Genomic DNA, 24,097 nt, shown 5'->3' with positions numbered 1-24,097 from the left:
CTGAGCTTAAATTACTATCTCTCAGCAGGAATTCATTGAAATTATTCACCACGCTTCAGTTGTTTATCGTAGTGTGTTAGCGCGCTAATCGCTTGTTCTAATAAGCGACGTATCAGATCCGGCTGAGAGAGGACAAAAGTAACTGATCCTTTAAAGTCTGGATGATGGTCTCCTAGTTTGCCACAATGAGGCTACTGTCTGCATTGTTTTCGGAATGGTAGTTATAGCCCGTAGTGCAACTTATTGGACCGGAAATGTGACTCCGAAAATATTCAAACCTATAAAAAGCGCATAATCGGATCGGTTACAACATTTCCGGGGTTACTTTTAGGATAAGTATGCACAATTTTGTGGAATTTTTCGGCATTGATCGTTGTCTAAAACCCACCAGTCCACCTTGAAACAAACGCGATGGGTTCTGCTAACGGTAACAGAAGTTTACTGCAAATTTCGTCATAAAGGCATATCGGTAGCAAACTTTCCACAACCTAATACACTGATTCTTGGTCACAGATATTATCCCCGAGGCGAGTTCATTCTACATAGTCATCATCATCATCATCATCATCATCATCATCATCATCAACGACAGCATGACGTCAGTGTTCAACACCGATGCTTTGCTGCCGTCATTCTATACCGTAAAATCCGGAAAATTCCCTCTACATAATGGCCTATTCTGGAAAATTCTCGCTGTTCACGAGAATGGAGGTTTATCAGATGAAAAACGCCTTTTAACTCCTGATTTCCATTGAAAGCCTGGAATGCTCAAAGCTCAAAGAGCATCATGAACATAGTATTAAGCGGAAATCACTCCCAGGGCATTATGCCCATCGTTAAAAAAGCACCTATTAGAAAAAATGTTAGATTTGGCTCCAACGCAAGTATGGTGAATGGTTAATGACAAACAGTCTCAGCAGATATCAGGTGCAGTTTCACACTAAGTGTATCTGCTTTAGCCTGCTGAAAAATTTCCGACCGAGATATCATCAAAATTATGCCATTGAACGCATAAATCAGACTGCAAAATTTAGTCGAGTATCAGCTGATTGCTGTGCCACTCACACAACTTCATGATGCAAACCAAGCCACATAAGCTTGTTGAGAGAGTGTGGTTTTTGCGAAACGGTTACATCAAATTGCCTTAGAGTGTGGAGTAATATGTGAAGGCCTCAATGCCCGTAATAATGAATGTCATCCATCATCACTCTGTTTTAAGACAGACTGTCTAAGAAGCCCAGTGACACCATATGGCAAAATGCCAACGTGTTTCACACCAAAGGACGATTAGTGAGTCTGTCTAAAACGCTAGTCTTTTTCCGAATTCCCGTTCCGCAATCAGGGGTATATGCGTTTATGAACGGTGCATGACATCCTCAAGAGCTGCATCAACTTCTAGTCGTCCACATGTCCGCCTGCCAATCTACATATACACCTAAATCAAGTTACTTCCCACAAATTCATGTTTATTGGTAAAATGACTTTCCAGAATCGGGTATTGTCCTTTCGTCTTCAACGAAACTGTATACACCACTGTTGGACAGGTTCCAATCCAGGTCACTCTTTCATGAACGACGTCAATACAACTCGGTGAATAGCTTTGTTAGTAGCACAGCACGTAAGAAATATATTCCTTCGTCAGAGCTATCCGTCTTCAGCTCACGGTTGCTATGTGTTTGAGAAATCAGCATATAATTTATGAACAGTAAAGGGTTTATATGGATGTTTTTTGTCTTTCATTGGTGCGGTCAAACTGACCGGCACCTCTCGCTTTGATGGTTTGTATCCTTCCTCCTTCATCGATAAAGATGTTATATATAGTTTATATGTATACTTTATATATATTTTATGGTGTTTATTTTGGAAAAATGGCTCTCCATAGGCGTTTCACTGACGTGCGCAGTTTACTTTGAGTCCATCCTAATCAAATTTTGGCACATCGGTTTACCGGCACCCAACTCATCAGGCTTTTAGTTTATCGGGCTTTAACGCAGAAGACACTAAATTTAGTAACCTATGGTCCGGCAAAACCTAATTCTAAAGGCTGTGGATTGAGAAGAGATAAGAAAGCTATGAATAGATGGTAAGATGTTAGTTAAGTATTTTTTGAGACTATGAAATCCGGTCTTTCGTTAACAGGAAACAAAAACGAGACAGTCATGGAGATCATCTCAATTGATACTTTGACTAACGCTTAGGAGCACGTAAGTTGCACAGGCCATCATGTACAAACAGCAAATATTGGCAAAATAGTAAGGTTTTAATGTACCAGCTGAAGTAATTAGATAGAAATTAGGATGGTACACACATTTTTGAATGAAGTAAGACGTACAAAGTCCTAATGATCATGCTCGCAGTAAAATGGAATGTGCTGCCCATTGGTGAGTTTTTTGCGCTGATGGTCCGTTTTGTTGTTACCAGAAAACCATAATAGAATGGGAGTCAGATCAACAAAAGTAACGAACTAGAACCAGAAGGATCATCGACAGAGGTAACTCCAGCGCCAACCAGCGAGGAGGCCAAGCTCAAAGGTCAGGAGGTCATCGGCCTAATAGGACACAGGACAACAGATCAACCAACCCGACCCAACAACGAATCGAACATTAGTCCCGTCTAGTAGCAAGTATATTTACACAAGCAACACTGCTCAAGGCACATTCATCGACCCATCACCACTCTCCACTACGCTCCCCAACCACGCACTGATGTCATCGTGATTGATGCTAAAACATTTTCAGTTGAATTGCCCAACTCAGACTAACAACCAGAAATCATCTACTGTTTACCATTGACTGTTTACTAATTGTGTTTTCCCGGTAAATATTCCCAAACTGGTGTAGCATCAAGAGGAAATGTGCTGATTGCACTTGTAAGGCTTCCGAATTAGGCTTTGTTAGCTTGCAACACGTAAACCAATGTAGCTATATCATACGAAACTTGTAAGGTAAATATACGAATTACTAAGCAAGGTAAAGCTGTTTAAGCCAAGTAGACTGAGCCGTACTGAACCTGCTCAACAGAGGTATGGTATGTGATGTGTCCCAATACTTGTAATCCGTGCGCGTTTACAGCCACGTGATCAACACTCGTGGTGAGATTATAACGTCTGCTCCTTGTTTTACTGAATTCGGTCAATCCGGTTGAATTCACCATTCTCGAAGTTTCGCACTCACATTCCTGGTAAACTTCTCTGACTAATGACGATGAATATTCTTGTTTACAACATTTACGTCTTAGTAAATATAGAAGTATTCATATGTTGTAGCCTTCCTGAAGTTACCACTTTGTTGCATTATGCACGAGGTAGTCAGTCCCTTACTGTGTCCCATTTGAGTAAGGTATAACGGTGTGTTAGCTGTCTTTGTTTCGGATATTTGTTGCCACACGCTTTTCTGCATTTTGCCGAGATTCTCACGGTCTGGGGTCTGTAAACTTTGGCAACTGTACTATGATACAGCAAACTCTCCCTCAGAGAAACTCTTAGGGGGAGAAGCACCTCCATCGAATTTACGCCTTACGTTGTTGGCACAAATTTACTGGTGGAGTATCACCTCAGGAGTCTTTAGCATCGCCAGAACTGATGCCAAAATTCCCTACATTGTTCAGTTCTTTTTGAGTAGACTAGACCTGATTTAGGTAATTATTAGTCCTAAATAGGCACACAGGGCAACTGGTTGTAACCTTTCCTCTGTGAAAAACAGGTGAGCTCACAAAGATTATTAGCATTGATGACGTCATCGTAAGAGCTCATCGGAACTGACGGTTTTTCTTCAAAGATGATAATGTAAAAAAACTAGTAGGTCTTGGCGACGTAGTTCATGAGGGGCGAGCAGCAATATACTGACCCACTTTGTTGCATTGATAAGCGAAGGCACTTATCTCAAACAAAGTGAGAAATTCATTTTTATTTTCAAGTGACCTATATAAAAATACCCGATTCCTGCCTTTCTTAACCTTAATACAAAAAGGCATGCTGAGCCGCTCTCAATGATCACTGTGCCACAAGGAAACGCCTCCTCATCTCATTGCGGAACTATTTCTGAATCCCTCTTGGGTACTTTCTCAAGAGGCAGAAGGAGTGCTGTATCAAGGTTGCCAAATAAACTTCTATTTTTGAGGACTCCCGTCCCAAGGTCTCAGTTGTCACACAATTTGAGCACCTTAGCTATCAGGTACATTCAACAATCTTCAGAAGTTATTACCACATTGACATGTATAGTAAGATTGGCAGGTGGGACCCCGACACTCATATGGCCTGATTCAACTATCTTGACTGGGTTGACTTTTCAGTGCTATCTTATCACAGGTTGCCTGTGGCAAGTAATGTGGCAAAACGATCAAATACAGGACAACCTAATTTATGGATGCCTTCCGTTCCTGAACTCAATATAGTGCCAGGTATTGGAACGTGCCCTAAATTCTGTCTCCTGAGCGGACCATTGTCTGGGTCGTTAGTCAGATTCGTTCTGCTTTGCTGCATTAGTAATGTTCAGTCATTGATGAAAAAGTTGATAGCGTTCAATAAATAGCACCGAATTTCTCTGCGCATTAGAGTAAATTTCAAGACTACCTTTTCTTAAACTTGATCGCTCTGTAGCGGGTCGTAGCTATTCTTTGTTTTATTCTGAGCTTCTGAGTTCAACTCTCCACCCTCTTGTATGCTACGGTCATCACGACAGCCATTCCAGTTGTTTTAATGGCGACTGAGTAGAACTAACCACCCTGTTGTCAATTGCAACAGCAAGACAATCGACCGGTGAGAGGGCTATACGACTACACCCTGTCCACTCTGTGGACGACTTCCAATGCAGAAGAACGGCCGAAACTCTTAGAAGGCCGACAAACATGCCCAAGTGACTCTCGTTCAACGTTCTTGGATAAAAATCAGCTATTAGCCATACCCCTCTCATCCGATCTTCAGCTCTAAACTGTATGCCTTGCATGAATGGGCCACTTGCAGTTGGATCTCAGCATAGTCATTAAACCTACCATGAAACTTACCTTTTCGGAATCCTTTCTGCTTCTTAGTCTCCTCACTACAGCGACATCCCGAGTGGTTGTTGGAAACGGCTCCAGTTCACTGACACACTCGACAGTTTGTCCTTTTTGTTTAAAATCCGGTTCATCAGATACAAAAGCCGGATTTTCCACCGGCCCTCCATGATGCAGTGAATCGATTGTTGCCCTGGCACGAGCCATGTCCACGGTGGCTCTGAATAGTCCAGTCGCTGATTTTTTGGATTCCACACCCTTGGCTTTTTCGAGTAATGTTTCTTTGAAACTGCTAATATCTTCATAATCCGAGGTTTGTAGTCCATCCCGATTCTTCCTGAGTTTTCCGGCTTTCAGTAGAGAATCATAAGTAAGCGTGAACATAATAATCAAAAGTACGATAAAATCATATTCTTACTTGTTTTTGGTCTCACCAAAAACTTGAGACAATTTATTAGCCATAGTTGCTGCCCCTTGTAGCAAGAAAGTGCGCGAAAGGCTGTCAACTAAACCACTTTGATATTGGGATTACAACGGTAAACGATAAGCTACAGGGAGGCCTATATTAACACCAAGAAAAAGATGAAACTGAAAAAAAGGATGTAGACCCCAAACCCTGGAGTGCTAGTTCTTTTGAACCAACCAGGGTTGAGAGAAACGTCATTTTTCTACTTTTTCATCAGTCTAAACACAGGTATTTCGGTCACGCACCGTCTGAAAGCTAAAACCGTTATCATAATCTTCCTGTCAAAAAATGCAACCGTCTCTGTGGGAGATGACCCCCAAATAGCCCTTTCCAAAGCTTTATTTTCCAGGATTACCTAGGAGTCGGTATTCTTTTGGGAAGATGAGGAGGCGATCGGATACAGTATCACTTGGGCTTTACGATCATGAAGACAGAACACATCACACTAATCGAGCTGGCTAGCAGTAACTCATGGGCGAGCATGTAACTCACGGGAATTATATCTACCAAGAACAGAGTACTCAGTGCTTGGTCCCCAATGTGAAGTACAAAGTCACTGGTTTATTATCTTTCAAACAAAGGATTCCACATTCTGCATCTCTTACAGCCTTTTCATCAATTTCCTGCCCATTCAGCTTACAACTATAGGTGGATGGCCTCAACATTAAATTTTTGCTGATGGAGGAATTCTTTTACTAACGCACTAGGCAAAGGACTGCTCACGGGGATAATTTTGCGATACGGTGGGAGGCTAAACGCATTTCCAGCAACATACACTGGAAGAGAACTTTGCGCATCTGCAAAAATGTTTGCAAATGTCAGTTGTATTCTGCATACTTTAAAAACTTCAGTATGAAACAATAAGGGGTGATTATAACATCCCTTACTATGAAATGTCACCGGTAGAAACAATAAGTTTGAAGTGAGGTCTACCATGCAACTAGTACTATGGAGCGTTGCTCGGTGATGATGATCTCTGATCTGATGATCTCCAGTTAAAGGGGTGGGCAACAGCGATGGTAGTTTCCGTCCAAACACGTTTTTTGAATAAATCATTTCTACTATATTCTAATTATCCTCAACTAATGCAGGGAACTTCGTCTCCTTTCTGGTTCATGGATTAACTACATAGCGAGTAGCGCCATATATTTTCGATGTTATTTCATCGTCGGATACTTCATAAGGAAACGATGCGTATGAAAGTTGCTACCTGAGTTGCAGTCGAATGTCACCTCATAAATCTCATCACAGTGGGATCATTCTGGGTGCTTGATACACTGAGGTCCAAATACCTTTCTCAAGGTCTATCGATCGTAAAATATCCAAACACAATTCTAGTAATTAAGTAACTGGGTAGGATTGGTGCCCAAATTGTGGTGTAAAATTCGAATCGTTGCAAACATTTCAACACTTCTTAATTTGAAACCAAGTACGTTTTGATTTTTGTCTCAAACTACCCTAGAGATTTCCCAATAAAATAGAACAGATTCAAGGAAGGATAGTATAATACAGTATACAACATGGTCTACAAAGTACAGTATAGTCAGGATCAATGTGGCGCAATTTTTTAACAGCAAAAGTTAAGAACAGCTGGTAGGTAAAAGTGAAATCCGGCGGTCCGATCTGCCGTGAGTACTCGACACACGCTATTTTGTAACATATGACTTGAAGCCACTGAAGCTATTGTACTACAAATAACAAAAAAGTACATTTTACGAGCTTTGCTGAGCGTATGTCACAGCTGGGCCGGTGAATATTGGCTTGAAAAAGCTGATTCCTAAGGAAATGACCTGGGTAAAACAGTTCGACAATATCCGCTAAAAAATGAATATAATTTATTTCGACCAAGTGGTGCCCATGTACATGAGGCTTGTTTTTCAGTAAACTCTGTTCGTTAAAAAACGCTTAGAATTATGATGTCCTACGAGGCTTCAAACATCCAGATTTTTTTTCAAATTTCCATAACTGCTAAAGCTACTGGTTAAACTGGGATCATCAGATGGGTGGCCTCACTACCAACGTTGCCTACCTGAGGAGCTCGCCAATGTATACAGCTTCAGCTTGGGTGTTTACAGTCTCCTCACCGCTCGAGAGACCATTGAACACATGGATGTGTGACTGATGAATGATCGGCGCTAAAATGCGCTGATCAGCCACTAGTGGTGCTCGAAAGGCTTTGGGTTCCAGTTTTTTGTAGATCTGTAAGAAGTGCGTCGCTAACGAACCCAATAAGAATGAAACGGTTGCACTTTGATTCTCAATAATAACTACCGACTGGAACCTTAGAATTCGCCCATTACCAATCCAGTAAGCAGAACGTTAGAATGCTGCCTGATTATTCGACAGAATCGGTTTACCTCTGCTGGGAGACGGAATTCTAGTAATATCTACTTTTTCGCCATAAGTTCACTGGCAATGAACGTAGCGCCTCCTGTGAATAGCACTAGAAACGGTCCACAGAATCCATATAAATTTTCCTTGAAATTAGACAAACTTAATCATCAATGGAAAGCGAGTGTTGCCCCGTTTGCATCGATTTTGACAGCAAATTCCTGTTTGTTCACCCCGAAACCTTTTGAGGAATACTACCAATGCTTGGATAGCAGCACGGCTTATAAGTTTTAGTCTTCTTTGTACAGTAACTACTCATTCGGCTTTGGGGTCATAAAATCGCGCTTTCAATTAGGTGGTAAGGCAAAAACGTTTTTAACGGAGTTTAGATTATAAGTTTACCACCATAATTGCGTCAAAACATATGTCAGCAGTGGGCTGCTTTGCTTAAAGTATCCTATGCTCTTGCCCATTGATGAGAATAAGAGCTGGATGTACACAGTGAATGTTTGAACACTGGTCAGTACTGTTACTTAAGTAGTATTCCGAGATCAAAATGTTAAAAATTCAACTCAAGTAATACCACACTTAACAACACAAAACATGATATCTGCGAAGCTACCCCACCTGTTCAGAAACCTAGATAAGTTCCAAGAGTCTTGGAGTACTGCGGAAGTTTCATGGGTTCAAGCGGCACAGAAACAATTCCACCATCTCCTATAGTCAGCAACAGCATCATATCATAACCAGATAGTAGAAAATAGTTACACATAGTCCGAAACGGTGGGACTGTACGAAATATGAACCAGACCTAGAACAGGCTTATTTTTCAAAATTAGTTCTTGTTCTCGTCCTGCTTCTGCTCAAACTGCAAGGTATCATCACCATCATAATCAGTGTTTGAACACTGACTTTTCGCTGCTGAATCAAACGCAAGCGACGACTAGCAATCACGAATGATATTCATAGCTCTCATGTGTGCATGTGTGTGATTGTTGCCTCTCATTTATATGGATATGAGAGAGGACAGGATAATCCAGGCGCGAAAACCAGTGGTTTACAATCACCCCTTTTCAAGGGTCATCTCCCGTTTCATCAGCTGGGGTACCACCCAATGTCCCGCTCTCAGCATGACTAAAAACGTACTTGACATACCAACGCACAGCCTACACAAACTAGTAAGCATCTGTGACTCAAAAATCAAGTAGGTAGCTCGCGTTAAAAAAAGACTGTGTAAACGTAAGAACTTCCCAGAACCGCTCTCAGCATGACTAAAAACGTACTTGACATACCAACGCACAGCCTACACAAACTAGTAAGCATCTGTGACTCAAAAATCAAGTAGGTAGCTCGCGTTAAAAAAAAGACTGTGTAAACGTAAGAAACTTCCCAGAAATTGCTGAATTCTGAAGAGTAATCAGTCAAAATGTCATCACGGTGCTCAATCAAAGCATCTCAAGGTGCTTTAAACGGTAAAGCGAAGTGACAAACTGATCATTAAGACTAGACACTGAAGTATTACGATAACTTTGCCGCCCAGTTTCCCTTTTTCGTAGACTTCACGTTGCTTCCTTCGACTCGAATTTCTGTACCTTTTTAAACTGCCCTTTCATTTGTCATTAAGATTTTTCGACGAATAACAAAGGTAATACCAAAACTATGTTGTGGGTGCATACCATATTACCATTATTATTAAATATTTGGAGAGGAATTCATGTTCATAGGTTGTATAAAATCATCATCACCAACAGCATGACATCAGTGTTCAACACCGATGCTCCACTGCCGTACTAAGAAAATCGGCCAGATATACTGGGCGTCGAGGCTTGAAGATTGATTTCGAGATACCCGAGAATGTCGGCGCCACGTGACGAGCAGATGTTGCACACAAAACCGATTCAAGACTGATGGAGCCATCAATTCTTAGTTCTGGGGCTACAAGGAAAAAGTTACTGATGGAGTATGTGAGAGGGAAAGAAGGGAGGCGTCAGCAGTAGTCTGTTTTCGCCTACCCGCCCTGCTGTATGCAGCGAATAAGGTGACCGGGAGGGTGGCACCACCCGAAGTCGATGTGGCATGAGAGCACCATTAGTTTTAAATGTCAGGTTGTACTTGGGATGTGATACTTCCAGGGCGCCCACACGTAGACAGGAGGACGATTAGGGCCCCCGACCAAAGCCTTTGGCTCAATAGCCTAACCGCAAGGCGGCGGTATTTGGTGGGAACAAGTTGTCACATGTTTCAACTCCCAACCTGGAGGACCAGGAGACTGTTTGCCTGACCTCTAACCATTGGTCAATATGGTATGAGAGACTGTGGGTGTCGCGCGGACACCTCCCAGTACAGTTCAGTGGGTCGCTGAGGTGCACAAACAGTCACACCACGATAAGGTTTAGTCTCTTCGTGACGGGGTTGCAAAAAATACCTACAGTGAATCAGATGTCATTCTGACTTATCGGCTGTGTCCTTATATCCACTGCACACTTAAATTGGTTCGTCAAAAAATGACTCACACTGTGTATCGTAAATCACTTTGCAATTCTCGATGTAGCTTCCGCTTCTTGAGTATAATAAGAACAGTCGTCCCGGTATATATTTACGAATTATGCTCTCAGAAATCTACAAATCGGTGTGTTTCCCGCTTCATAGACTTTTGCATTGTGATAAACTCCCTGGATGTCTTCTCTCCTAAACCATCACAAAGAAGTTAAGTGCTCAAAGTGTTCACGCGGGATGACACGCTTCTTGTATTAAGTTACGTGATGTCTCCTGCAGTCTTCAGTGTTGAACCACATCAGCAGTAATTACGTCCTATGATACAATGCATTCAGCATTAATGGAACAGAAGGGACGCATTAGCAGCATACGAGTACAACCCGTAAAATAGATAGGTGTGTTTGTTCCATAAAACAAATTCGTATCGTCTCGTGCAGAGAAAGCGCATCAAGTTGAAGCACCAACCAATAAAATTACAAAAAACGTACTTTTTCTGTAAATCATTGGTATATTCATCCCATTTGCCTTCAGAATATCAAGTAGTTCGAAGCGGAATGCACTGATATCCCCTTTGATTTCATTCAAATCGTCAGCACCCACAGGCTCGAATTCAGCAGCTCGGAGTTTCTTCATAATGTATCGTTTGGTTAGTTCACGCATCACTACCATGTAACGAGCTTCACGTTCTTTGATCATCTTGACGTATTTCTACAGTGAAATGGCAGAAAGGCTTTACGAGGAATTTATTGTCATCAAATGTAGCAAATTGAAACTTCCACAGTTCTCGGTATAAGCCCATGCCATAAAGACTAGCAACGATATCTCATTGATGAGCACAGCTCACCTGAAATGTATCAATAACTTTTTTCTGGGCGCGCACCAATGAAGATGTGATTGAGATGTGGAGCGTTCCTAACAGCAAAACACACGTTGAATGCTGATCTAAGTAAATCCTCAAAAGTCTTGTTTGGCCAACTCAGATAAGTACAGCGCACTACAGCGCAAAGGAGTTCAGGCTTCTTTTCTGTTTCAAACCACTTTCTGGTTGGTTTATTTCTGGAACATCTGTTTGCCTGAATTACTGGGGGAGTATCAGACGAAAAAGCTGTTAACACTGATTGTACACATTGATGAGATCATTTCGGAATTTGCTGCGCAACTGAAATTTCGGGCGAATTTCAGCAATGGAGATGAACGCGTGGTTATCCGTTGACTGAATTCCTCGTTGTAAGAAGCACTACTCGGGAAAATTCCAAACTGTTTCTTAATTCAACTTTCCGTTAATTTGAAGGTTTTATCCAAAACTAGTCAACATTGTTCTCTTTTCATAAAGTTAAAAGTTAAAGGGTAATAATGAATGAACTTATCACACTCCAGAAAAAATTTTGAGTCATACAATGCGGAAAAATGTTTCAAGTTAAGCAAACGAATGGTAGACCATGATGCACCATTTATGATTAACAGCTGAGGAGATCTTCATGGCAGTTAAATCCTGACTGGTGACGCTGATGGGTACTAAACATTTCGTGAATGACGTGATCCCAAACAAAACCTAAATTCTCTACACACACTAATTATAGAGTCCCTGTAAACTTTCGACAACCCACTACCGGTTTCATTCTTCATTAAACCCGTCGTCTAGGCTGGTATTCTTCGAGTTTCAATCAAACCCAGCTTCTAATGTACTCAATTCGCGGAATACATTCGCAAATTAAGTTTGTATCAATGGAAGACCCAGATGAATCCTAGATGAATGCTTTGTTTATGGTAGTTTTCAACTAAATGTACAGCTTCGTATGGTATGATATTAGAGAAGGAAGTATAGTTCCTGAATTTTGTGATATCTGAATCAAGAGGCAGTCTTCGTGCAGCATATTTAGTGGAAGAATGTTATAAACGAGAGATTCAGTTAAATCTTTTGGTAAGATGCAAAATAGACTTATCTCGCTATAAAGGCACCATCTTCCATCAACGTTGAGACAAACGCATGTGGGCACCATGTTCGAGTAAAATGTTATTGATAGCATTCACTTAGAACCCTCTGCAAATCTTACCCAACTCTACCTCAGCACACAGGGACAGTTAGAGCATAACTCAGCATTCTGATAACATGCTTGTCACTGATTTCAGTTAAGTGCCATGTCTCGTGCGGTTTCCAGCCCCGTTCAACAAGAATTTTGCAGATCACAGTGGACGTTTCGTTTTGTTCTGCCCGTCTGGGCCCGTCCCCGGTGAATTTTTCGTTACCAAGCCTTTGAAATGGAAATAGCGCTTTCTTTTTTGTCTGTATGTGAGAATCCCCAACTGATAAGTCTTGTTTGCTGTTTTGCATATGCTGATTCGTCATCAAGTAGCTGATCATGTTTTGTTACAGTACCGACCGTTTGGTGCGCTTTGGAGTCACCAGTGACTGCACGCTTGAAGACGTTATATAAATGACTAGTCTTTAATGGCACCACTTTCCCACCATCCACTCCGCTAGAGGTAGAGTTTCTGCGCTGAAAAATATCAAAAACGTGTCTATGGGACCGAAACGAAAGCTAGCCTATTTTGAGGCCTATTGGTAAACCATCACAGAAGATATGGGTGTTAGTCTTCAAAATCGCTTGCGCTTTGATGAATTCCAATGCGACCAGAGATTCTCATAACAGTATATCAAAAATCAAAGTCAGAACACGAAAAAAATCAAATAATGCTTAAGAAACCATCGAATCATCGAAAACAGGGATACTTTTCTTGGAAGCAACAAGTGAAATGGATGTAAACGCGGTGTATTCATTTCACGTTGCATCACACATATCGGGAGGCAAACGTAGCTGAACATAGCGGAATATTCTGTTCATAAGCATTATTCACAAAGGAGATAACCGATCCTGCGAAGCGGGTCTACCTCTAAAATAATCGAAAGCCCCCTTCTTCAAGGTGGTCTCTTTGGGGAATTGCTATATACTGCTGGTTAGTTGCTATTAGTGTGGCGCTTCAAGACCAACTTAGTAATGAGCTCAGTCAGTCTTTTCACAACGGAGTTATGAAACAGGACACTTTCATGGAAAATTGAATTTTTTGCATAGTTGGGAAAATTCACCACTTTCCAAATTCTGTACCTTCCTTTCAGCTTCCTCAAACCTAACCGTTCTGGATGACATGGATGACATCATGGATGACATCCGCGAGACTAAATAGTCTCGCGGATGTCATCCATGACTTCAAATCAATTGCCGCCTCAATTGAATGATACTAATGGTTTGACCACTTGGTACAAGTAACGGTTAGTTTAACTAAGTAAGCAAACAAGTAAGTAGGTAAACGAGATGGGGTATGCTGAGATGAGATGATAGGTTTCGATAAGCAGTGACCTTAACTGAAATCTGTTATAACCCCTAGCGCGAGTGGACTTGCTTTACAGATTTCAAAAAGCAATCGGATCATGTGAGTGAAACAAAGATAGTGACTTATATGTTCGCACCAGCTCGAGCACACAATTACACCAGAATACAATACAATCGATCGACGTACTTTCATGATATCCCATTCACTTTGTCGAGCATCCTTGTGGCAGCACTTACGGATCGAATTCTTGATGAACTGCATCATGTACATGACTGACTTGGGTGTCGGCACAAGATTGAATGGGACGGGGACAGTGCAGCCCTCAACGAAATAACTGATCCACAGCTTCGATCGCGCAAACTTCCATTCCACATCGACTTGTTGCTTGTCAGTGCAAGTTGAGAATAAGTGGAATGAAATTATCGCACATTATGAAACGACTGTGATCAGTGCAGACCTGTAAAAATTGAGCTGTATGGGGTTGGGATGACCTGTGTGGTGAATTCCACTGCTTGTCGAGTAATCTGCTATAACAGCACATCAGAAAGAAAAATCCCAAATCAAGACCCCGACTGCCGTGTGACCAGTGAGTAAGCCTAGTAAATAATGAATCCAATGAATAATGACCTACTGTAGCAAACATGTACTGTGCTGACTTCCTGAATACCCTAAGGTAGTAAGACGTTCATCGTGCTCACTAGATGGACCGAGCATTTCATCACCGCAGGGAGGATCACGTGCAATGATGCTAGTCATGGATACATAAATGTACACTCACCTGAAGGCACCTTATAATTTCCCAGTTGAAGTAACTGAGAGGAATATACCGTACCCCGAAGCTTTTCAAGGCAAAATCCCTCAACGGATACCTTATGGTCCACACATTTATGGCTACTATTTAAGGCTACTATGAAATAAGGTCTTGTCCGAAAGATGCATTATTTGCGTTCACACAGCGGGATGCACTGACACAACTAGACTGTCCAACATTTGCCAAGGCGTTCGTCGAAGTATAATTGATTGCTATAATCTGAGCCAGTTAAAGACAGTCGTTCTAGTGTAGCTATACATCTCTGAGATCAACAAACCGTTGTTCAAATTGGTACAGTCATTGTCGGAAAATGGATGAAGCCAGCTCAAATAGGTTGTCTGTCCTCATCAACAAGTGGAATTGGTCCCAAATAAGGTTGTGTGGTACCAAAAGGATTGGTGGAGCATTCAAGGAGGGAACAATCCATTCTGTGTTTCTTATTGCATGGAGTGGTCCAAGTGCATACTTTGAGGAAGAAGAAGTTCGGTGTTCCCATCTGATTCTGTTTGAACCAAAACTGATTGTGGTTCCCAGTCCGTGTATCCAACCCAGACTTATTATGGGATCTCACCGCAGTACAACGATGCATCAACAGTGTCGCCTCGATTGATAAAGAGACGCTTGCAAATAAAATACCTAGCTCACTGAACAAACCAAGGGCCAACTTTGTAACCTGAGGTACCAAAGTTGTCCTTGGTAGCACATCAGGTCTCATTCAGCATTGTACTTTCAATCAATCAGTAAATCAACCGTTCAACTGTAACATCCTTTCGGTGCATGCCACACGAAGGAAGTACCAGGGCTAAGATTGATGAGGTGCCCAAGCCTAGCCAGTATAGTGCTTTTTCTGAGACTGCTTACCGATGCACCAAGATTGTCTTGTAGGCTGTCCTAATGTACCTGACAGTTTCGTTGCTCAGCAAACAACATAGTCATCAATGGACAGCCTGAGCTACGAACTATTTCTTCCACATTCATCTCTGCTTCTTTAACTTACCACAATTTGTTCATAAGAGCTGTTCATCATCGCAATAAGCATATTGAGAAGCACAATGAACGCAATGTACGAGTAGACACCGAATGTCAGCTTTCCTGCAGAGTAAGTAAAAGGAAGTATGTTGGTAGTAGCAACTTAACAAATTATCATAGCCCCGAGCTACAAATTTACCCAACAGAATCAGTATCATCAGAGCGCCGCTGATAGTCGCTCGTGAGCGAACACTACCTGCTGTAAGAAAGATGTGGTGGGATCCCAGAAAGATTAGCTTCACAATCGATTTCGTTTTTAATGAGACCCATCAAGTGGTCGTAGAGGGAGCGGATATGTAACCTTCAAGCTAAGATTTTCGGACATTTATTCTCTGGATCACGCGTCCGCCGACCATTTTACACCGCTGGAGAGTTTCCAATAGATCTGAATTTTGTTCAGACCAGCCGTTGACTAGAGTACTAGTGAACAGTCGGAACATTCTATTTGGATAGTCATCTCGTGTAGGACCTTACGACTAAATAGTTTGGAGAGTAACTGCATGAAACTGCAAACTGACAGGTAATGTTGCTCGTCCTTCTACGCCCATTTTATGAGTCCCAATAGGAACGAAAGCGCTGGTATGGTTGAGATGTTTGGGCCAACTAAGAGGTTGCCTAAACCTTCTGCCTAATCCAAGTAAGTTTTCCGCGGGGATCGATGACTGTTGAGACAAGTTGCTCTGACTGTTCACCAGTTTTAGGCTGTCGCAATCCCTTAAACGGAAGGAGGGCAAAACGGGTTGTGTCCAATGAACTGTTAGTTGTCAGGTTCAACTTCTATCCCGTCAACATTTAAGTAACATAGTATTCAATGTAGTGCTGAATCGAGTTTTACGAGAGGTACGATTCTTTCATTTTTGAATTTATTACTCGTACTGGATTCAGTGCACTGAAACCTCCAGGTGTCACTGCCTCAGCTTTATGAGGTTGCAAAAACTCGTAAGCTAGATTTACGTATTTGTAGTGAGTGGGATGAGTTTACCTTATTGCCAACTAGCTAACTGTCTCGTAGGTGTCAGTAGGACTTTTCAGACAGCTCTTAACAAATCGCGTTTTCGAGGTATCTATGATCTTGCAAATCAAACTTGATCACCTTGATAATTTGCAGATGGTCATGTGTTACCGCTCATTTTAACCGAGACACTGACCTGACTCTGGTTAACCTTACTTTACTTTCTACCGAGAATTTTTTCAATGTACCAGCTACAAACAAGTTGGTGTCCCTATAGGAGCACTTCGAGACACACAGTTGGACATTTTATGATGATAATTGCGAAAATGGCAGAAAACGGAACAAAAAAGACCTTGATCACAATTGAAATTTACTCTGCTTCTGTTTGTCACTCCGAAGTAAAACGCGAAATCCCCTTATCGGACGTTTTGATAACCTGGAAACCGATGGTATAATATCTCGCTGTTTCTACCAAAAGCCTGCCTGAATCAGATACTATATCAGTTTTTCAAGCTTCTGTCCTGGGATGCTTTGGTTTAGACTTTATTCCATGCAGCAAGACAGATTTGCTTGCTGGGGAGGATGAAGTGCTAAAACATGTGCGGTCATCAAACAACTGTTCTAATTGTTCCATCGGAAAGCTCCCCAGAATGAGGGGCAAAGATGAAGTGTGATTCTGAGTCTCATGGAGTGTTTACCTGCAGATTCGCTACAATAGTCTCCATGGTTGCAATCAATTTAAATGGAGTTTAAATATGAGCCTACGCTTACTACAGCTGAACATCGAAGTATACATAAGCGCCATGTCATTGCCACCGATCAAAGCACCAGAGTAAGTTTCACCCACCAACCATTGTATTTGGCAGTTTACATGCGGCTGAGAAAATATATGCATTAGTAGAGCTGACCAAAGGGTTATAAATTCGAATAAGAGGTCACCTGTACGAACAAATTCGTTCACTGCTGGCTAACTTCAGTTTAACCATAAACGAGTAGAAGGTCAAATTATCGATCAACAGGTATCGAGCTGAGATAGAACATGAGGTTGTCCTACATTCGAAGTCATAGCGAGAAGCAACTGACCACAGACTTAAGTGCACTGACGCAATATTGATTAACGGATACAAGGCCGTACTGTGTGTTTATTGGACTTGAGGTTTAACTGAGGCATCCCTGGTTTTGCCGACTTGTTAGGTTGCACCTCAGTCCCTCTGTTATGTTTTGCTTCTTCCTATTTAGCATGTGCGAAGTGAATTCATCCTAAAACATTTGTTCCTACTGCCCCTTTCAAATTACTTACCAGAGGTCAGATGATTTCATGAGTTAGTCAATCCCTAATATTCTAATGTGTGTGCATGCCCCAATGTTCCAGCTAATTAGCGTGACTGTTGTACGACGTCAAAATGCTTCATTGGACGCCCGTAAGAACATGAACTGCCCGCAAGCTCCGGTAGCGGGAATGACCACAATTCCAGAAATTTTAACAGATCCCTGCACACTCTAGCTGAAGAGCAGGTCGTCAGCTGTAAATACGTTCGTGTTCTACGGTGAATTTTATTCTCAGAAGGCATGTGTGCTGAGGCTCTTGGGATCAACACACTCCAACTAGGTCGAATAGTTTTTATCCATCTGGATTGGACTAGCTGTTAATTTCTCGTCCAGTTACTAGCACTGCACACCTGATGTGACAACAAAGATACAAGTGAATGTGCAAATGTTTTTCTGTATTTTGTTTATCTCACTTGCCTCTGGTATGGTTCTCCTCTGATCACCGAAATGATGGATTACTTATTAAGCAGCCGATTTTTCGACAACTTTCCATTCAAACCAATAACAACACTGCATAGCGCATATACTTTTCAGTTGCTTCCGGATTTTTCACGGCCCGAAACTCCAAGGCGTGCAATAGCTTCCTTAGGTCATGGAAGAAGATACTGGAATGTGCAGTGATTATTCACAGTGAAACGCTTTCTCTTATGCCTTTTTATTCACAGCTTGATTGTTTCATCCTTCAATGACGACGTTGTGGATCAGTCACTACCTGGCCCCCCACACGTACGTGTACTGTCGGGAAATTTCACAACCCTGCCACCTGTCAGGCGTGTAGACGTCACCTGTTGAATCCGAAAGCCCTCGGGAACCATGCCTTAGGTCACAACAATTTGTGTAAACTGATTGCTAGTCTCCAATCAATTGGAAAATGTTTGGAACCGATTGGGAAGTCATCGTTTCGGAGGGGTTTGGTAAACAATCGGTGGATGATTCCTAGTTTCTTTGTGTCATCAATTTCAGTCTGCATCGGAAAGTGTTCGGTCAATAGTGCATATTCAAACCTGATTTAAACTTGAGTTCTCGGGGCAGAGTATCAGAACATTGCAATATTAAACGTAGATTTAATTTCCCTCATGCCGCAGATAACTTTATTTCACCTGCTAATCACCTTCGGAATTTTGAAGCGCCTGATTTCACCGCCTAAAGCAGCCTTGTTCTAAGAAGTGGTCACTCAATGAGCTACGCCACATTATAGCAACCAAAACTGTTCAGACTAGGTAGTACAAGTCTGCGGATCAGACATATTTCCAAACATGGTATCCGGAGAGCTGTTGGTCCTTAAGCGCCTCTACATTGACAACCTGTGATGACTAGGATTCTCAATAAAAATGGAACAGCTGCAGCGTTTTTAATGATTTCAGTCCGGGTCTTAACAGCCCCATATGTTCTTCAGAGTATACCCACTTTGATGATCCTCATCACACTGAAAAAATGCGAACAAGTCAAACGTGGCGGACAAGTCAAGTTCAAACGTCAAACGAAATTTCTCGATCTATGTGGCTACTTGTAAGTAGTCAAACGACTACCCCACGCATTTTTCAGCTATCGTGTGGGACTGAAGTGATGCCCGGTATGCATTGCCGTACCCTATCTAGACAAATTGATGTTCTAAAGTGGAAATATGCTATTCCACCTCCGACACCACCAATGTCTCATACTGATTACGACAAAACCAACGAGGGAATGCTGAGCAAGGTTTGTCCAGCAAAAAAGACACTTACCTACGAATTCAGTGAATGCATGGGGATATTCCAGATTGAAGCTGGTCAAATCGATCAGCCCGTAACTGGACCAGTACAGTGATTGGGCGATTTCAAAGAGGCTGTGAAACAAGAAGAAAAGGGATTATTCTTTTTCGCGCTATCCACAATAAGTTTTGCATGATCTTGGAAACGTACAAACACTGAGACGGACTACATTTAACTGCTGGTTCCGATGTTTCATTCTTTCCTGGGCTTTCGGGAATATGTATCAAATAAAGGATGCTGTTATGCACAACCCTTCTCCCTCCTAAACGGTCTCAGACTTTGTCTGCTACACGGGACGCTGTTCATGCCACACAAATCTGCAACTGATCTGGACATCCACGTACGGAGAGAGGATTCGGTTGCGCGTCATTACGTGTGCACCACAAATTGCTTATTTGCCCACAACGCAAAAGTGAGATGAAAATGGGAGCGAAAAACATAGTTACTTGGATCTCATACTCCGGCGACAACCGAAGTACTAATGCCGGTAACCTTTGAAATGCAGTCAACAAAATTATCAAAAAAATTAAGAGGCACATTTATTCAATTAAAACCGGACCTTCCAATCTGTCCTGGTCAGCATTTTTACTCAGCAGCTGTCCTCATGAGAGCTGCAGGGTTATACAAACCATTGATGACAAACCTTTAGTCTACCGTTTTGCTTCTGTTGTGGGCAGGTCTTGGACATTCCTATGAAATTTCGAGCGAAGTTGGCCTCACGGTGGGGTTCTTTATTCAGTTGTGGTCAAAGTTAACTAAGCTAACGGTAAGATTATCGAACTGGTCTAATTTATACGGGAAAGGGACACCAAAAAGTAAAAGACTTCCCTGCCTGTTCATGGAATTAGGCACTCTGAAGGCCAGATTTTACACTTATTCGTGGCTTCAGACGAACTCTGTCCAGGACAGCAGTCTCTCTTCGAGGGACTTCCACTAGGGGTGAAGTAGTTGTATTTGGCGGTGAACAAGTGCAGGACCAGAAATATCAGCAATACGGTAGGTCACGTGCTTCGAAAGAGACCACGATCCGCTCAGTACCTGGGACAATTTCATGAGGCTACTCCAGACCTCTTTGTGTTCTGCCTCAGACTTGTCTATCATACTACAAAGGACCAACAAAACGAAGATAGCTGGGCACTACGACTAGAAATCAGAATTAGTAGAGCTTCTGTGGAGATCTTCATTGTCCATTCTAAGGAATAGTTCAGAACGCTTCTGGATTTATGTCCCAGCTTCTCTTGATCCTACTATCCCAGCTGAAGTGATTCTTCTCTGGGAGACGATAGATGACGACGGTGTTCAGGAGTCGAAAGAACTGACATAGGGTTTTCCTGTTATCTGTCTCCATGATTCCGTGAATCCATGAGAAACTTGAAAAACATAACAAACGTGGGGTTTTGATACATAGCCCACTAGTTCCGTCTGAAAGAGGTGTCACCGTGTGTGTGTGTAGGGATTTGGGATCGGTCGGCCCTAAAATAGTGCGTGTAACCACCGTGTTCCGACTGTAGATTAGAGAGGACTCCATAAGTCATTCTAACCGTCACCAGCCTGATCAGAAGGATGAGATGACTCAGAGTTTAGAGCGCGAATTTACTGACCGGAAGGTCCATGGTTCGGACCCGACCTCTGCTTCTCGACTTCCTCTGTTTAGGCTTGGGTAACCTGGCAGTCCTCGTACTTCCTTCGGGTGGCATGGCAGCTAGGCACCGAAAGGGCGTTACAGCTGGACGTTTATCTTTTATTTTAATTATGGTCTGACCAAAACCAACTTCACGAACAACTCACTTGGTAAAATGTGTTCCGCGTGTGATACAATAGTCATAGACATCCTTCTGTCCTTCCTCTAAAGTGAAGTGTACATTTTTGCAGTTTCTAGCCCGATTGTTGGCATAGAACCAGAACAGCTGATTCAAACCGAACGCGAATGCCACAATGACAAGGACGTAGACACAAAAGAACTTGAAGATATCATAGAGCATGCGACCGAGGGATATTTGCAGCGGACCAAGTTGAGGGCTCACAGTGAATACGTATACCAGTTTGAGTGTGGACACAATATTTGCCCCGGCAAAAAGACATTCCGATATTAGGATTGGATCGAATGAATCCCACTGACCGCGGTTGACAAACCTTTCTTCGTTATACAGTTGAACCTGTTCATGCAGAAGAAATTTAACATGCCAGTGATTATAAATATGGCTGATTAACATGAGCTTTGCTGTTAGAGGTTCAAACGCATGAAAAAAAACGCTTCATTGTAGGTTGTTGTGCATCCTTGTAATTTACACCCAAACTGGACAGGTACCAACACTTCATTATCTCTTATCTTATTTACTACACTCAATTTCAGGACCAAATGCACAGTTTCTTGATTAATTTGTGAATCCCGCAATATGTCTGATGAACACGCTGAATTTTGTCGTGAGGCGGCGGTTGAATTCTGCCACTAATAGTCGATGGAAACAAGTACAAGACCGGACAGTCATTCTCTTCAGTACTACAAAGCATGGTTTCTCGCGAAACGTTTTTGAAATGGACTAGAACAACAATAACCAGACTATCATGTTTGACGGAATGTAAATAAATAACATTTGGGTTAGTAGTTATGCAGAATAAAAGTTACTAAAGCAATCGTGTGCTTTGTCTTATCAGTTCGTCTGCTGATAACACCCTATCGTAGGGAAGAAACTCGGATAGAGAGCCCTGTGGTTATTTTCGACAGGAAACTGAGTATATTAATTTCAGTACATCCAAATCACGAAGCTCAAAAATTAAGTAAATGAGGCTTTAAAAATCCGATCGTGCAGATGTTGTTTACATCGGGCACAACTCTGAATAGGGATACTAGATCTGGTCGAACCACGTCATAGGGGGGCTCTCGTATACCCACCTTCTATTGAACGGGTTTGAGCAATGAAAGGACTTCTATTTAGGACTGCTGGTCCCAATGGAAGTCATTCCAAATGAACTCACCTCACACTCCTTACTTGATTTACAGAGACCTAAACCACTTAAATGAACTCATTTCCTTGCTTTTGTTACGATTTGGAGGCTCCAAAACAAAATTCTGGTTCGAAAACTTGCGGGATAGAACTTATTCTCATTTCAACGAAACGGGTTTCGTAGATCAGTGGGTAGTGCTAGCAGGATAGTTTCTTGGTTCAGTTAAGTACACACCAGTAGATGGTCCAATCTCTGATGTAACAATTTTAGGCAGGACACAGTCTTGTTGGCCAGCATTGCTTTTTTTTGGTAGACGCCGATTCGTCCATTCCAGTTATTCCTCATGTTGTTTGTTTGTAGTCGGACAGCGATTACCGAGGACCTCAATCAATGTTTAATTCAATTGGCTGTCAACAACTGTCCCTTGTTCAAGTCGGAAACTGATTTATCATTAGGCGAGGCTACTGTAGTTGATTGCTTGTACGACAGTGCTATGCCTTCGACGAAAACACTCTCCAGCCAATGATGTCGTGTGCGTATTCCAAGCTAACCTGTTGACTGTACCGAATCAAGTCCAGTCCAGGAGAATATTAGATAAGAAGAGGGAAGCGTCTCTTTCGAAGTCATACCACAAACAGTTCCAGTCAGGCAAAATGAATCACGACGTATGTAAGAATGTTTGGTATGGAAACACGCGTGTAAAGACTAACAACGAGGCGAGGAAAAAACAATGGTGAATGCGCTTCAAAGCGCGGTAAGCGCTAGCTCAGCCAAGACTTGCGAATCAGGCACAAAATTGTCCACCCTATTGAGTCTGGTGTGAGAGTAAATGGCAAGAATGTACACTCAACGCAGTGAAGCACGCATAAAAGTGTCGTAAGTACGCAGACGGTTCATAATGGCAAGCATAAGTCACTGACTGTGACCTCAGAGAGTGATAGAATTTCATTACATCTGAGTCAGCGGCATAGATATTCCCAATTATTTAAAAGAGCTAAAAGACAGGGTGATGCTTGCTATGCGAATCATCATCATCAACGACAGCATGACATCAGCGCTCAACACCAATGCTTCACTGCCGTACAAGCATGACTTATTTGAAAGCCTTATTGTAAAGAAAAGAATAAAGGTGGATGGGGGAGGGACTTAGTGCTAGCTTAACACAATCATTCCGAGGTGCCTACACCTCCAGACATTCACTCCGACAACCTGGACAGAAACTGACAACAAGAACGCCACTCACATCGGTTGGCAGCCATATCTTGTAGTGTCTCCAACCAGGCACAGTGAGGATCACGCGGTCCCCATCCTGGAAGGCGAGTAGCACCGACAGCACCCGAGCGTTTCGTGGTCTTCTTCATGCTCCTCTGCCAGGTCATGGGTTGGCCACCTCTCTGTTAACGCCATTCCGAATTGGGCATGGAAAACAGTACTCTCTTCGGCAAACGATGGTTCAGCATGCGTAAAACATGTCCCAACCAACGCAGCTTCTGGTGCTGGACACATTCTTCAATGGAAGTACCCGTTACACAACCGAAAACACGCTTTTTGGCTGCCTGGTTACAGATTCGCTGGCACCAACCCACACGAGCCATGGTTCTGAGACAACGATTGTCGAAAACCTGAAGACGTCTCAGGTCCGCTGCTCGAATAGGCCAAGTCTC

At 42.3% G+C, this 24,097-nt stretch overlaps 1 protein-coding gene across 1 annotated transcript in view; it reads right to left on the bottom strand.

The window, feature by feature from the left end:
* Positions 1-24,097, bottom strand: part of T265_09033 (hypothetical protein) — a gene marked incomplete at both ends in the record, with an annotated part of 89,115 nt that overhangs the window by 1,199 nt on the left and 63,819 nt on the right. Inside the window, 5 exons of the mRNA XM_009174997.1 lie at positions 5,002-5,342; positions 10,774-10,993; positions 15,424-15,518; positions 19,461-19,561; positions 21,276-21,643. Coding sequence (XP_009173261.1) covers positions 5,002-5,342; positions 10,774-10,993; positions 15,424-15,518; positions 19,461-19,561; positions 21,276-21,643 — 1,125 coding nt within the window. The remainder of the gene's footprint in view (positions 1-5,001; positions 5,343-10,773; positions 10,994-15,423; positions 15,519-19,460; positions 19,562-21,275; positions 21,644-24,097) is intronic.

This window comes from Opisthorchis viverrini (assembly GCF_000715545.1).
Source record: "Opisthorchis viverrini unplaced genomic scaffold opera_v5_251, whole genome shotgun sequence".
Lineage (NCBI taxonomy): Eukaryota > Metazoa > Platyhelminthes > Trematoda > Opisthorchiida > Opisthorchiidae > Opisthorchis > Opisthorchis viverrini.
Note: the sequence above shows the minus strand (reverse complement) of the source record. Positions and strands in the feature narration are given on the sequence as shown.